Below are 14386 nucleotides of genomic sequence, written 5' to 3'. Positions count from 1 at the left end.
TTGTTTTTCAAAGATGATTCTCCAGAAAGATTCTGAGAAGTAAACTTGTAGCTTGCTTCTACTAGTAAGCAATATCTGCCTCCTTACAAATAGTAATTGGCAAAATGTCTATTTTCACTTTTTGTTTCTGTTTCTATAAAGCTTTTTATAAAGTGTTTTTATAGAAAAACTTTGAGTTATTACATGTATTGAATCAGGAGAAATATGAATTAAGCAACTTAGAAGTATAATCATATTGTTTTTAGAATCATGAATATGAAAAATGAAACCATCATTTCTAAAATCAGTAAAAGTATCATTTTTCCTTTGAACACTCATAATTGTCTATGTCAAACACAGTTCAGACAAATAGCTATAAAAAGAAGATACTAAATATATTTAATGAATATAGGGTACCTTACAGCAGCACATGGTAGAAGTCACAGTAACCAAGCTATTTGAACATATTATTTTAACAAATCATTTAATTTACAGTTTCAGTAGGGGTTAAGGTACAGAGTATAATGTATATATTAACCCAGTTTATGGCCACATGTGACAATTTCTTCCTTTTGACTTCCACTGATTTTCATACATCAACTTTAATAGTATTATAATGCATGCAGTGTTTTCTAAAATGCCACTCTTAAAGGTTCTGTGTCAGTATCTGGAAAGTGACCTTTATGGGATGTGTATCCAATTCCCGGTGTCCAGTGTTTGAGCTTGCATATTCATTATATTCATCATAGTACTGAAAATTCAAGCCATCTGAAGTGAAATTAGAATCAAACAATTAAATTTCTAAAAGCAAAATTGTGTATGTTCCACGCCAAAATATTCCCATTTACCAATAACCGTGTGCAAATTCTTTCAGGAACTCAATAATATCCTACTTTTGATGTAATATTATTCTGAAACAAAAACCCTTTCAAGTATGTTTTCTGTATTTCATATTTTTTTTTCAGAAAATACCTTAAACATACTTAATAACTTGAAGTTTTCAAAAAGTGGATTTAAACAAAGCTGACTGAAATTCAATCATTCATATCCATTTTAATGGATTTTTATGTGTTACAGCAAAGTTATTTTAATTTCCGCTTTTTGCACTATATATAAATAAGCAAGAATATAAGGACAAATGAAGCTTTATGAGGTCTTTCTTAGAGATGATCAAATAAAAAAGGCCAATTCACAGATATAATTTCTCTGTGTTATAAGCAGGATTCTAGCCATGTCAAACTTGTATTAGTAAAAATAAACGTTAACAGTTCACAACATTCCAACTAGATTTTTTTGGACTGAGAGTGTTATAGATCAATAGCTTCTAGAAAAATATTTAGAAACGTATGTAAAGTTTAGAGCAAAAAAAAACTAATTATCATAATCTTAACAAAGAGAAAGTCAGCAGTAATAGAACTTGTATCTTTCCACCATTTTTCACCTCACAATCACTGACAAGACTTGTGTACTATTTCTGCACCTGCACTTATAAAAGCAGATAAAATATTTAATGTGTAATTTATCATTTATTTTACCAGCATGGAGTACAGGATGAATATATCAAAGTAGTCAAGCAGTTATATATCAATGGTACCCCTGCAAAAATAGTATCCAGGTATCTGCTAATTAAAAAGAAATGGATTTGCAATTGTGAAGAGATACAGCTTGATATACCACAAAATACAAAGGGCTGCAAAAAATGTCTAATTCCAATAAGGTGTATAAGTTATTAAATAATGATCTCATTTAAAATATAAATGAAGCCATAAGTCTTTCTCACATGCAATATTATTCATTATTAAAGAAATATGTAAAAAGGCCATTGGTTTGCTTTGTTAATCATTGTAGAAAATGCCAATTCTCTGGTCACATATTCCACTAGTTTAGCACTTAATGGTATTGAATTGTTACAAATGATTTTAAATTCTGTTAATTCCAATTCACCGCTGATAAAGAATGAGACTCTGAATGTGGCAGTCTTCACTAAAGGACAAGAAGCACAGTCTCTTGTACAATTATCCAGAGGAGCAGCAACCTCCACTACTCTGAGCTGCTGGATCATCAATTATTTGTACTCCCCGCCTTGCAGCTCCTGATTGAGTAGAACCATTGCCTCGTGCTCTCTCATCTACTTGCGCAATTTCTATCATTCCTACAATACAAAAATATTGTATTACATTAGAGAATTTCTAATCATTGACCAGAAAAGCTAATCATATTTTTTACAAATGTAACATATGCAAGCTTTGTAAAAGATTCTTTAAACTCATATTACTTATAAGTTAATGTATAAACAGAACCTAATTTTAAATACCCAGTATTATCTAAAACCCAGTGTATTATTGAACTAAAATTAGAGACTGTCTTCAAAGAATCAAATAAAATAAAAAAGATAATTATCCAACATTAATCTGAATATGTCACTGTTACAGAGAGCTTATCACTTTTCAGATAGTACCATGTTTCTCACAAAATAAGGCCGGGCCTTGTTTTTTTTTGACCCCCCCAAAAACGGCAAGGCCGTCTTTTCGGGGGTGACTTAATTCCCCCCCTTGCATCCTCGGGCGGGCAGGCTGCTTGGATGTTGACCTCGGCGTTGGTGGGGCACTTCGTACCGGGAAACCTTCCGCCACCATTGCTTTCCCTTCTCCCCGTGCTGCCGCGGCGTTTAGAGCAATGTCACAGCATTTGGCGCAACCAAGCGCGGCCAGCCAGGGCTCCTCCCTGCAACTGGAGCCCGGCGGAGACACTCGGCTTCAGGTGCTCCTGTCACCGCCTTCCCTACGCCTTCGAAGGCAAAGCCAATTTTTTTTAAAATGACGCCCTACTACGGGTATGACAAACACTCCCCTGCCCGAGAGGGCAGCCCAACCCCACGTGGGGAGGCGAATCTCCCGGGGCCACAGCACAGGATCGGCCCACCCCGGGAGAAACGCCCAGCCGCCATCCCTGCCTGGCGCCGGGCAGAGCACAAAGAGCTTCGTCTGGGCCACCCAGCACAGCTGACAGGCAGGCCCTCCTGCCCCGCGGCAGAGCTCTCGCCAAGGCAGCGAGCGCCTCCCACCCGGACCCTCCGTTCATCCCGGCAGGGCCGCGCCAGAGCCGTCCGGGCTGGGCAGAGCCAGGAAAGCAAGCCACAGGTGCGCGCCCGCCTGCCAACCGAAAGAGCTGGGCCGACCTGAGCTTGGCTTCCTTCCCAAGTCCCTCCAGCCCGAACCTGAAGGGGCCACCGGGAGAGGCCGCCCGAGGCAGTGATAGCACCCACCCATCCGTGGACAGGGAGGCAAGGCGACAGCCTGCGCCACGGTCCTCCGAGCTGAGCCCCGATGAGTGCCTCTGCCCAATGCCCGTGCCACTACAGCGTTTGGAGCTGCCGGCACGTTTGGAGATGCGTGGGGACGGGGACAGGCTGGGCGAGGGGTGGAAAGGACGGACGGCTTCGGGCTCTCTCCGCCGGACCTGCTGGCCAGGGAAGTAGCGCTGCCTTCACCTCGCCTCCCTGTTTGTGGACGGGTGGGCGCTATCATTGCCTCGGGCAGCCTCTCCCAGTGGCCCCTTCGGGTTTGGGCTAGAGGGACTTGGGAAGGAAGCCAAGCTCAGGTTGGCCCAGCTCTTTCGGTTGGCAGGAGGGCGCGCACCCGCAGCTCGCTTTCCCGGCTCTGCCCAGCCCGCACGGCTCTGGCACGGCCCTGGCAGGATGAGCGGGGTCCGGCAGGGAGGCTCTTGCTGGCTTGGCGAGAGCTCTGCCGCCGGGCAGGAGGGCCCACCTGTCAGCTGCGCTGGGTGGCCCAGGCGAAGCTCTTCACGCTCTGCCCAGCGCCAGGCAGGGATGGCGGCTGGGTGCTTCTCCCGGGGTGGGCCGATCCTGCGCTGCGGCCCCGGGAGGTTCGCCTCCCCACGTGGGGTTGGGTTGCCCTCTCAGGCAGGGGAGTCTTTGTCATACCCGTAGTAGAGCGTCGTTTTTAAAAGAATTGGCTTTGCCTTCGAAGGTGAAGGGAAGGCGGCGACAGGAGCGCCTGAAGCCGAGTGTCTCCGCCAGGCTCCGGTTGCAGGGAGGAGCCCTGGCTGGCCGCGCGTGGCTGCGCCAAATGCCGCGGCGTTGCTTTAAACACTGTGGCAGCATGGGGAGAAGGGAAAGCAACGGTGGCAGAAGGTCTCCTGATACTAAATGGCCCACCAACGCCGAGGTCAACGCAGGCAGCACCATATCCGGGTATACAACAAAAGTACTTCCTAACGGCAAGGCCCCCCGCCATTCGCTCCCATTTCGCATGTTTAATTTGGGGGGAGGGGCTTAATTTGATTTTATGCCTATAAAACATGCTGGGACTTCCTATTGGGGGAGGCCGTATTGTTGGAGAAACACGGTAACTATTCTATTTCAGTGATTGTACAGTAGCCCATTAGCTAATGGGTACCACCATATTTCTGTATCCAAAAGATTCCTGAACTCTGCTGCAGCTAATAAATGGGCATGCACAGTATTAGTAATAAATAGTAGTCTTCCATTTCCCTGGTGCATCTTGCTATGTGGTTACTGCAAAATAAGAAGGAACAGCTGCAACACCAAAAAACATTTTATGGTCCATAAACTGTATTATGATTTACAGATAGATTAACAGAGTTGGAAGGGCCCTTGTAGGTCATCTAGTCCAACTCCCCACCCAAGCAGACCCTAAACCATTTTTTACTTAAATGTCAGCATTGCCAATATCTCATCCCTACCATTCTTTTGAAATGCTTGTTATTTAATAGATTTAACTTCTGCAGAACTGTATTTTGAAGTCTTATATTACTGTCATATGTATTTTTTTTGTCCTAGGTTTATATATCAGGCATTAAGTTTAACATTTCAGTAGAAATAAGCAGGAACTGGATCATCATCTTCTCATATGGAATTAAGAGGCTATACCTTAAATATCACACTTGCCAAGCATCAATTTAGCAGGTTAAGTTTATATTTTGTTCATCTTTTAGCAGATCTGTGATTCCAGCCTTTCTCTATATTATCCCAACTCGTTCCAGGATGTATCTAGCAGACAGTAATCAAAGTGCATGCTACTGTAAGCATGGCTTCATGCTACAAATTATGAGCCTTAATCAATAAGCAGTGCCATTTCTGACCTACAATTGTCTTTCTCACAATTACTGCTCAATCTACTATCCTCCTCGCCCTGTACTACTGCAGAAAACAAAGACAAAAATAGGAAAATTTTGGATGGGATCATTAATCCTATAAACAGAAATAATCTTGAACAGGAACAGACAATGGAATACCTGCAACTACAGATAAGACCCTAAATATCTCCCTTAGTAGCCATCAAACTCACTGCCCTGACTGATTTAAAATACAGGAACAGAAATAGTAAACAGAATGAGGGCAGGCTGCAAAACAAAATATTTGCTCCTAGCCTCCCACCATATATTGTTCTGGTCCATAAAAACTTAGATACATTTTTATAATACTGTATGAATATACTTAGTAAGTCAAAATAGCATAACCAGTGATATTAATATACAGTAATTCTAATATCTTTAAAAGTGCACATGCTGAAGATACAAATATTCAACAGTTAAGCAAAGAATTATTTTATCTATGCCCTTAAAATGTAATGTAATGTAATGTAATGTAATGCAGTGTAATATAAATATATTTCAAGTTCGTTTATAAATGCTGCTCAATTTTAAATAGTAACATTATTTTAACATTCAATGACATACTACTATGTTTGAAAATATTCAGAGTTGCATAATAACCACTGTGTGATGTCAGAATACTAATATGGATAGAAATTTTGCACTAATGTACTTAAATAAAATTACAAAATTTTAATATGAAAAACTGCTGTTTTATATTACATGGTCATATGATTTGGTATTTTAGTGGGATAGTGTACAAGATGGGAAATTGAAGTATATACCAAGGCTTTGGAATCTGATTGTTGATCAGAATTATGGTTATATCAAGAATGAGAAATGGCTAAAAGTATCTTACTGGAAAACTGGAAATGTGGTATTATTCCAAATATTAAGGAATTGTTGTCAGAAATGTATGATTGCCTTTGGAAAAGGCAGTATTTTCTATTAACCAAAGAATGCGGCTATATGCGTTACTATGGCAGAAACTTTATATTTTACAATAATGTTTTGTAGTTCATTTACAATAGTGTATTTATTTGTAGTGAGTGACTATTGTTAAGAATAAAATATAAAGTAATTTTTTTCTTTTCCTTCTTAGTTTGTATAGAGATTTTTTTTTCTATTTTGGGTTTTGGTTTATTTTTCCTTAAGTTTAAAGATGGTTTTGTTAATTGTTTAAGAATGTTAATAAAAAAATTAGAAATTCATAATGCAAATTGTCTTATATAGCTTAAATCTAGCACAAATAAAACTGGATATAAAACAATAGCTCATACAGGGGCATTTGCTTTCATAACAGAAACATTAACCCATACATTAGACAAACCTACGTTTACACAAATCGAGAAAGAGTTCTTCTATTCCTTTGTTCTGTTTGGCAGATGTATGATAGTGTTTTGCTCCCACTGATTCTGCATATCTGCAAGAAAAAATGCCTTATCTTGTGACCTGAAAATTACAATTGCATGCAGTTTTTATGTTGTAAGCAAATTATACAGACTGTAAATTTTAATGCATCTAATGCACAGCAAAAATATGACATTGTGTTTTCCTCCCTGTAAATTGTGGTTGAATTATAGTTACATCTAGTCATTGATCGTAGTAAAATATTTGGATCTGGATACAGACTATTTCAATTAGCTAGGAAAATAACATTAAGTAACAGCGGAAATGAGGCAGAAAATGTAGATTTTAAGTATACTAATTGCATAGAATTTTTTAATACTTCATAATTTAAATGTGTATACAGGTGGTCCTCATTTAGCAATTATAATTGGGACTATTAAGTAAAGCAGTCACTAAATGAAAAATCACATGACCATGATTGGCCTTACAAATGTAATTCACTTTCCTCTCCTTTGCTTTACAATATCAGAAACTGGAAGAGGAGAATAATGTTGATGATGATGTTATCCATTCAGTCATGTCTGAATCCAGGCAATTCTTCTTTGAATTGTTCTTTGCTCTGACTAATGTCAGCTTTGATGGTGTCCAGCCACGGTGTTTTTGGGAGGACAGATTTCCTTTTTACTGCTAACTCTTCCTAACACAAGTGAATTCCCTCACATGACGTGGCTAAAATAAGTGAGATGCACTTATTGTCCAAAGGAAATAACCACAAATATCCACAGGCAGTCAAACAATGGGGAAGCTTTCCAGAATTCAACTTATGAATTCAACCTGGACAAAAGGACATTTCTTACAGCCTTTTTCCATACCCCAGGAGCCTTTTGAATAGTCACCCCAGCCCTCGGGTAGTTAGCAAAATTGATTCTTGTATTTACATTCTTTGGAGAGGAAGGGACTATAAGACAGTCAGCAGGCACTCAGTGAGAAGTACACAGTGAAAGAAATGTGCTACTGCTGTTTACCTAAAAAGCTATTTAGGAAGCAGACTAAATCCTTTAGTGTAAAACTAATTAGAGTCTTGTCAATTTTAGGTAGTAACTGCAAGCTCACCCAACATTTTAATCAACTAATTAAGACCACAAAGCTAAGCTTGTTAACATGTGGTTAACCCTTTTTAGGGATTGGCTGTGCAGCAGAGAAAAGCAAGTCAGGACAATAACATTTGTTTAGGCAATCTCTCCAGTCTTTTTGGGTTGGGGGGAATCAGGTGAGGCACAGGACAACAGTTTACTGATTGTGATGATGAACATGTGAAAGAGAGATGCCGTAAAGGCACTGTTCACAAAGTTACTATTTCATCACTGTTGTAATTGCGATCGGTTACTGTCCAAGCAGTTGCTAAATAAGGATCACTTGTATGCTCTACATAAGTGATGGCATCTTCAAGGTAGTATTGAAATTAAGAGTCATAAACTTACGATTCTGCTTCTTGAATAGACACGTGTCTTTCCTTCTCCAGATCTATCTTGTTACCTGTCAAGAATTCACATTTCCTTAATATCCAAAATAAATCAAAGATACAATCTGTTCAACATCAACAATATGTTTCTAACTGACTTCTAGTTTTCACTGTTTCTAGCATGAGTGGCATTCACTCTTCTATATCTATATCCATTCAAGTATCCAGAATTAATTGTCAAACTCAACTTCACATTATCAAGACTATGAATTAAGTAGCAAGAATACAAGGACATGCTGAAATATTTTTGTAATTCTTCACCATGAAAGTATTAAATAGCATGATAGAATTCTGCTCCATCCTGAAATCTTGGCTAATCTCTAAATATGTATAATTGATCAGGAAGCTGTGGTTATTTGAAACAGATAAGTTGCAGCTAAATTTAATTTGAGATACCAAAGAACTCTCCAAAATGGCAAGTAATTTGTATAGTTCTGAAGAAACCTTTCAACCTTATTTCTAAAGCAATTTTACACTAACTTGTTCACAAAGAATATCTAGTCTAGAACTAAATGGACTCGGAACTCTAATAAGGATTTAAACACATTCAGAAATTTCTCAAGAAAACTTTTTCACATTCTTCTACTGTCATTTTGTTTTCTATTTTTTCTTCTGTTTACTTTTACAATTCTCAGATATTATTTTTCTTACTGAAGCCAACCAGTACCAAAATTAAAGGTTTTTAAAAAGCACTTATAGGTTTTATGCAATCATTTAAATGCAAAATTCCACTAAAAGTGAACAATAAGATGTAAAAATTCAAATCTTACCAACTATGCATAGACAAATTTCATTCCCCAACATTTTTCTTAATTCCTTTACCCAATTTTTTACCTATGAAAGTAACAAGAATATGTATTTCAATATTACAATTTTCAAGTTTTTAAAAAAGTTATTTTAAAATTTTCTAATCAGAAATCCCAGTCTCTTTTCATTCTCTTCAAAGAAACTGCAATCCTATAACTGCTTTCTTGGAAGTAAATCCTACTGAATTTTAATTTAATGGAACTTACTTCTTGAATGTATATTTAAAATGCTTTTAGATCAATTATACACACATAGGCCTACTCTATTTATAAAATGGGACTTCCTTTGCACCTTTTCTCCAATGCAACTTTCAGCATACATCCAGAATCATGCAGTGAAATCCAGGAGTACTATTTCACTAGTTAATGCTATTCCTCTAGGGCAGGGGTCCCCAACCACCGGTACCGGGCCGCGGAACAACTCCTACCGGGCAGCTGGCTTGCTGGGCGCCGCCATCTTTTTGATGAAAAAGTGCTTCCAGTGAGCTTTTCTGGGTGAAAGCTCACCGGAAGCACGTTTTCATCAAAAGATGGCGGCGCCAGCGCTCCGTGAGCTTTTCGGGTAGAAAGCTCACCGGAAGCACGTTTTCATCAAAAGATGGCGGCGCCAGCGCTTCCGGTGAGCTTTTCCGGTAGAAAGCCAGCTGATGCCGGTACACGGGCGCGGCGCCCAGCTGATGCCGGCACGCCGCAGCGTAAAAAAGGTTGGGGATCACTGCTCTAGGGCATAAGCCCATTTAGGTACAACTTTTTATTCAACCCAAGTCCACAGTATAATGAGATAAGTTTATCCACCAGGTTATTTATAAAATATAAGAGTGAAATTTAATTTGAAAAAAATGTACTTTCTGTGGTTGATTATTTGATACAGGGAAATGGTATAGTTACCTTTTGAAAAGAATCTTCATCTGTTATATCATAAACTAAAATAGCTCCATTAGAGTCTCTGTAGTAAATAGGACCTAGTGCATGAAACCTTTCTTGTCCAGCTGTATCCTGCATGATACAAAAATACTGATCTCATTTAATCCACTCAAACAGTAAATTATTTTGCTAAGTAAAGTTTGATATTTAAATACAGTATCATGACAATGTAATTACACCACTTACCCATATTGCAAGGTTTACTCTTTTTCCTCCAATATTTAGCTTCTTGGTTAGAAAAGATGCCTGCAAGTGGAAAAACAGCCGTAAAATTAATGCTCAGATTTCACTTATTCATACTATTTCACTGAGTTTTGTAAATATAAAAACAAAACAAACCCCTGAGATCATTTTAACTAACTTATATAAAAATATTACTTGTATATGGATATAGTAGAAGCAATGTTTTGCAAGAATTAAAAAAATGGATTTGAATGATGTTAAACTAGAGTTGCCTATATTTTTCTCTTATTTAATAAGATTTCATCAATTCATTTCTTTCAATATTTTAGTTTTGAGTAATTACTTTTTATCCCTTTTTTCACTTTGCACAATCTCATTTATAAGGAAGTCTATTGATGAAATGAAGGTTTGGAGCAAAAAATAATTAGGCAATTTAATTTTCTAATTTTAGCAAAATTATTAATTCAGAAAGATACTTCAAGAAATTTCAACACACTGAAAGAGCTATTGTTATCTGTGATGCATATAATGGTGTTGGCAAACTTTATTTTGTACTTTTTCTTTTGGATAATGGAGAAGAAATAAAGGCTCATGAATAAAACTTTTCTTTTAGTGAAGAATAGGCCTCAAACTCCAAAAGATGCCTTGAAATATGAAGGAACGCAAGTAAAACAATATCTGCAGCACCTTAAAGCATCTCAGCCTCTTCTAATATTGCACAATTGCCTTCAAGCTCCCCGCCTCACAAAAAGATGCAGTTGCCTTAAGGTATTGCAAAGAATACTATTATTCTACTCTAACATTTTGGAGATTATATCTGAAGTTTTGCGCAACCCAAATGGACAGGTGCTTCTTTATATTTTTATTCTCACTGTAAACTCCATCATACTATTTTTGTTCTTTTATTGTTACATTGTGTTTTAACTGATTCTATACTGCCTTGAGTCACCTTTAATGTATACAAATTAAATGTTTATATAATAATAAAGCAAACTTTGAATAAACTGAGTATACTTCAAAACTGGAAAATGTTTCATTAGTTCAATATTCTGAACTAGATTTTGTAAGATATAAAAACTGGCTGCTTAACTAAATCCAATTTAATTAGACAATAGCCTATCAGTCTGATTTGGGACAAAGTGTTAAGATACTAAGGTTCATATTATTTTAGAAAGGGGACATGAATGAAGATATTTCCTCAACAAAGAGAACCCTCTCCCTTTCCCAACACCAATGTCAAATCAACAATAAAATGAATGGCAGATAACAGACACATAACACTGTAAGTTAATGACTGCATGAAAAACATTTAATTATGAGATCTACCAACCTCTTGTTCTCTCTTTTTGCTTTAACAACAGAAGACAAATGCTTGCAACCCAGCATTGGTCTGAGGCATTTACATGAACAAAGATGAAAAAAGGCTTATCTTTTTTCAGTTTACAACAAAGAAACTCTGAGAAAGCTGTTATAATATATATAACACTTCAAACATGTTAAATCTAAGAAATGAATTTTGTTTCAATAACCAATATATTGAATCTTATCAAACTGGTCCTTTCATTCATTTATTCTCAATTTACATTAAGCATATTACCAGGGCTCCTTGGCTTATGATCACAAATATGCCCAAATTTCTATTGCTAAGTGAGACAGTTGTTAAGTGAATTTTGCCCCATTTTATAATCTTTCTTGCCACAATTATTAAGTGAATCATTGCAGTAACAGTGCTGTTACATGAATCTGGATTCTCCATTGACTTTGCTTGTCAGAAAGTCACAAAAGGTGATCACAACCGTCATAAACATGAACTAGTTGCCAAATAACTGAATGTTAATCATGTGACCATGGGGATGCTGCAATAGTTGTGTGGGAAAACAGTCGTGTCACTTTTTACAGTGCCATTGTAACTTCAAACAGTTACTAAATCAGGGGTGTCGAACTCATGTCATCATGGCAGTGTTATGTGACATATCGGGACTTTTGTCCCCTTTGCTGAACTCAGTGTGGGCATGGCTAGCACGTGTTGTATCCGGCTCGTGGGGCAGGAGTTTGACAACGCTGCACTAAATGAACTGTTGTAAGTCAAGCACATAACCAATTTCATAGCAAGTTAATCACTGTATAAAACAGTATGTTTAAAGATTTACAGAACTATAGAATACTGCATTTTAGATTATACTACAGTAGTTTTTTTAAAAAAAATAAAAAATAAAAAAATAAAACTGCTCTAAACTGCTCTTATAGGAGTGTTGCAATAAAACTGGTGTGGAATGGAAACGAAGAATTATGTAATTCTCCTGGGGTTTCTTTGAGAAAGAGCAGGATGTTAAAGTACAACAAATTTAATCTTTAGAGGAAGTTACAATTAGCAATTGTAAAATGACACTTCTCAATTTTAAAAGTAGTCCTTAACTATTATACTCAGCATGGATTATCTTCCAGTACCTAATTTTTAGTTACAGACTGTTAGTTTGCAATGCTTCCCATTATAGTGGTCATTTGCAAGAGAGAACAATATTAACATTCAAGTGCACAAAGTTTCCATTCACTCAACTAATAGTGATAAAAGGGAAATTCCAAGAATCTACCTAACAAGTATAGGTTTGTTTAAACTCTATATTTAAAAAGTACCAATATTCTCTAGATACTAATAAGAAACAAAATAAACCTGATTTATTAATGAATATAATGGGAATAGTGTTTTTCTGTACTTTAGACAAAAATAATTGCAATAATTGCTTGCAAAGATGGAATATATTCTCTCTTGCATGTTTGTTTTAGAATGCAAAAGGATCAACACTGCTGTACTGTATTGTATTTCATAAACTTAATATAATTATCCTTAATGCCATCTTAAACAGACATTTAGACAGAACACCGAATTTTGGTATGGAAGAAATCTATTACTTTGAAAAATCACATGGACTCTAATAGCTGAAAATGGAAGTTAAACTTAATCAAGTTTAGTTATGGAAGTGTATGGAACTCAGCTTCTTTAAACAGTGGTCTTATCTGTATCCTTGGAGATACATCATTACAAATATATCCTTCAGTAATCTGAATTATTCAGTCTATTTCAGCTGTGCCTGTGACTAAACACTGGATCTGACAACCTATTCCTTTACTATTCTTTAAAAAGTATGGGCAAAGCAAATGAACAGTAGCAACAAGAGTTTCAAATTACGGAACCATTCAAGATTTTACTATATATAAATCAACATGTTTATTAGTTTGTAAAGAGGTCAGTGGAAAGTGAATGGATAAACATTTTTTTAAAAAGTCTTAAGATCAAACAAGTATAATACAGGGTATGATAATTTTTATCCAGAACATCTGATGATCATGTGAAATTCTTGAAAGAAAAAAATAACAACCAAACTGTCTTAGAGATTTCTGCAATTTTGAAATACAAAATAATTTCTAAAATTACTGTAACATTTTATTAATTCCTGCTGATCTTACATTGAATACTGTATTTCTATACAAGAAGGCAACATAGCCAGTTCAATTTACTTCTATTCTCAATACTTATTTCTATTTTAATTCCACAATTACACAAAATTTCAGAAATATCAGTTTGCAAAACTCTATGGAACCATTATTTTAATGATTGAGGGGCTTTGGTTCATGCATACATTAAAACACCCTATGTGTTCAAATTCCAGAGAAATAGTAGTCAGTTTACTGTAGCATTTCTAAACTAGAACCGATGGTACCTATTTTTTTCAGCTCTTGCTGCTACCGTTTTGTGTTTCCAGATTATTTATCTCCAATAAAGGTGGATTTGATAAACATTAGTGGCCACTTTTCTAAAGAGTGCGTGGTCCGGGCTGGAAACCTCGAAGCGCTTCAATCTCTCGCTGTTCAGATTAGGTGGAAAAAAACCAGGTCGGGGACCGAGTGAGATAGGAGAAATGTTAAGAAGGAAGCCGAGTTTCACCCCTGCCGAAGCCGGCAAGCGGCCTCCTGCCGCCTCCCGGGCCTACCTGCAGAGTGGTGATATGCTTGTCATTGAACTTGTTCTCACAGTAACGGAGTACTAAAGAAGTCTTTCCCACGCAGCCTTCCCCGAGCAGGACCACCTTGAAGGAGAAACTTCGCCCGCCGGCAGCAGCCGCAGCAGCGCCGCCGCCTCCCGCGCCCGAAGTGGCCGCTCCCGTCGCCATCCGCAGCGAAGTGACCGCCGCTCCCGCGGCCTCACATCGGCAAACCGCCGAAACCCGCTCCGCTCTGATACGGGGCGCTGAGCAGAGTCCAAGAGAACCGCAAAAGGGGAGGGGGGGAGGCCGCGCGGAGGAAGACTGCGAGGGGGAAGCAAACCAGAGACGAAACGGGGTGAGGGGAGAGACAGAGAGAGAGGAACCCCGAGCCACCCTCCTCCCGCACCGGGGCGTCTAGCTCAGCCTCCTTTCTAATGGCGTCTTCTTCTTCTTCCTCCTACGTCATTCGACGGACGGTCACGCGACACGCCGTTGTCAGCCGA

At 38.0% G+C, this 14386-nt stretch overlaps 1 protein-coding gene across 1 annotated transcript; it reads right to left on the bottom strand.

Moving 5' to 3' along the window:
* Positions 1-357: 357 nt before the first annotated feature.
* RAB21 (RAB21, member RAS oncogene family) lies at positions 358-14351 on the bottom strand. Its single transcript, XM_026667724.2, has 7 exons — positions 13890-14351; positions 9904-9963; positions 9682-9789; positions 8758-8821; positions 7947-8001; positions 6450-6538; positions 358-2131 (listed from the first exon to the last, which is right to left on the bottom strand). Exons 1-7 carry the CDS (start codon positions 14067-14069, stop codon positions 1995-1997), a joined length of 693 nt encoding a protein of 230 aa, XP_026523509.1. The 5' UTR covers positions 14070-14351; the 3' UTR covers positions 358-1994.
* Positions 14352-14386: the final 35 nt, after the last annotated feature.

Source organism: Notechis scutatus, chromosome 6 (genome assembly GCF_049901735.1).
Source record: "Notechis scutatus isolate UNSWTSFEM ecotype Mainland chromosome 6, rNotScu1.2, whole genome shotgun sequence".
Lineage (NCBI taxonomy): Eukaryota > Metazoa > Chordata > Lepidosauria > Squamata > Elapidae > Notechis > Notechis scutatus.
This window is presented reverse-complemented; position numbering and strand designations above follow the sequence as displayed.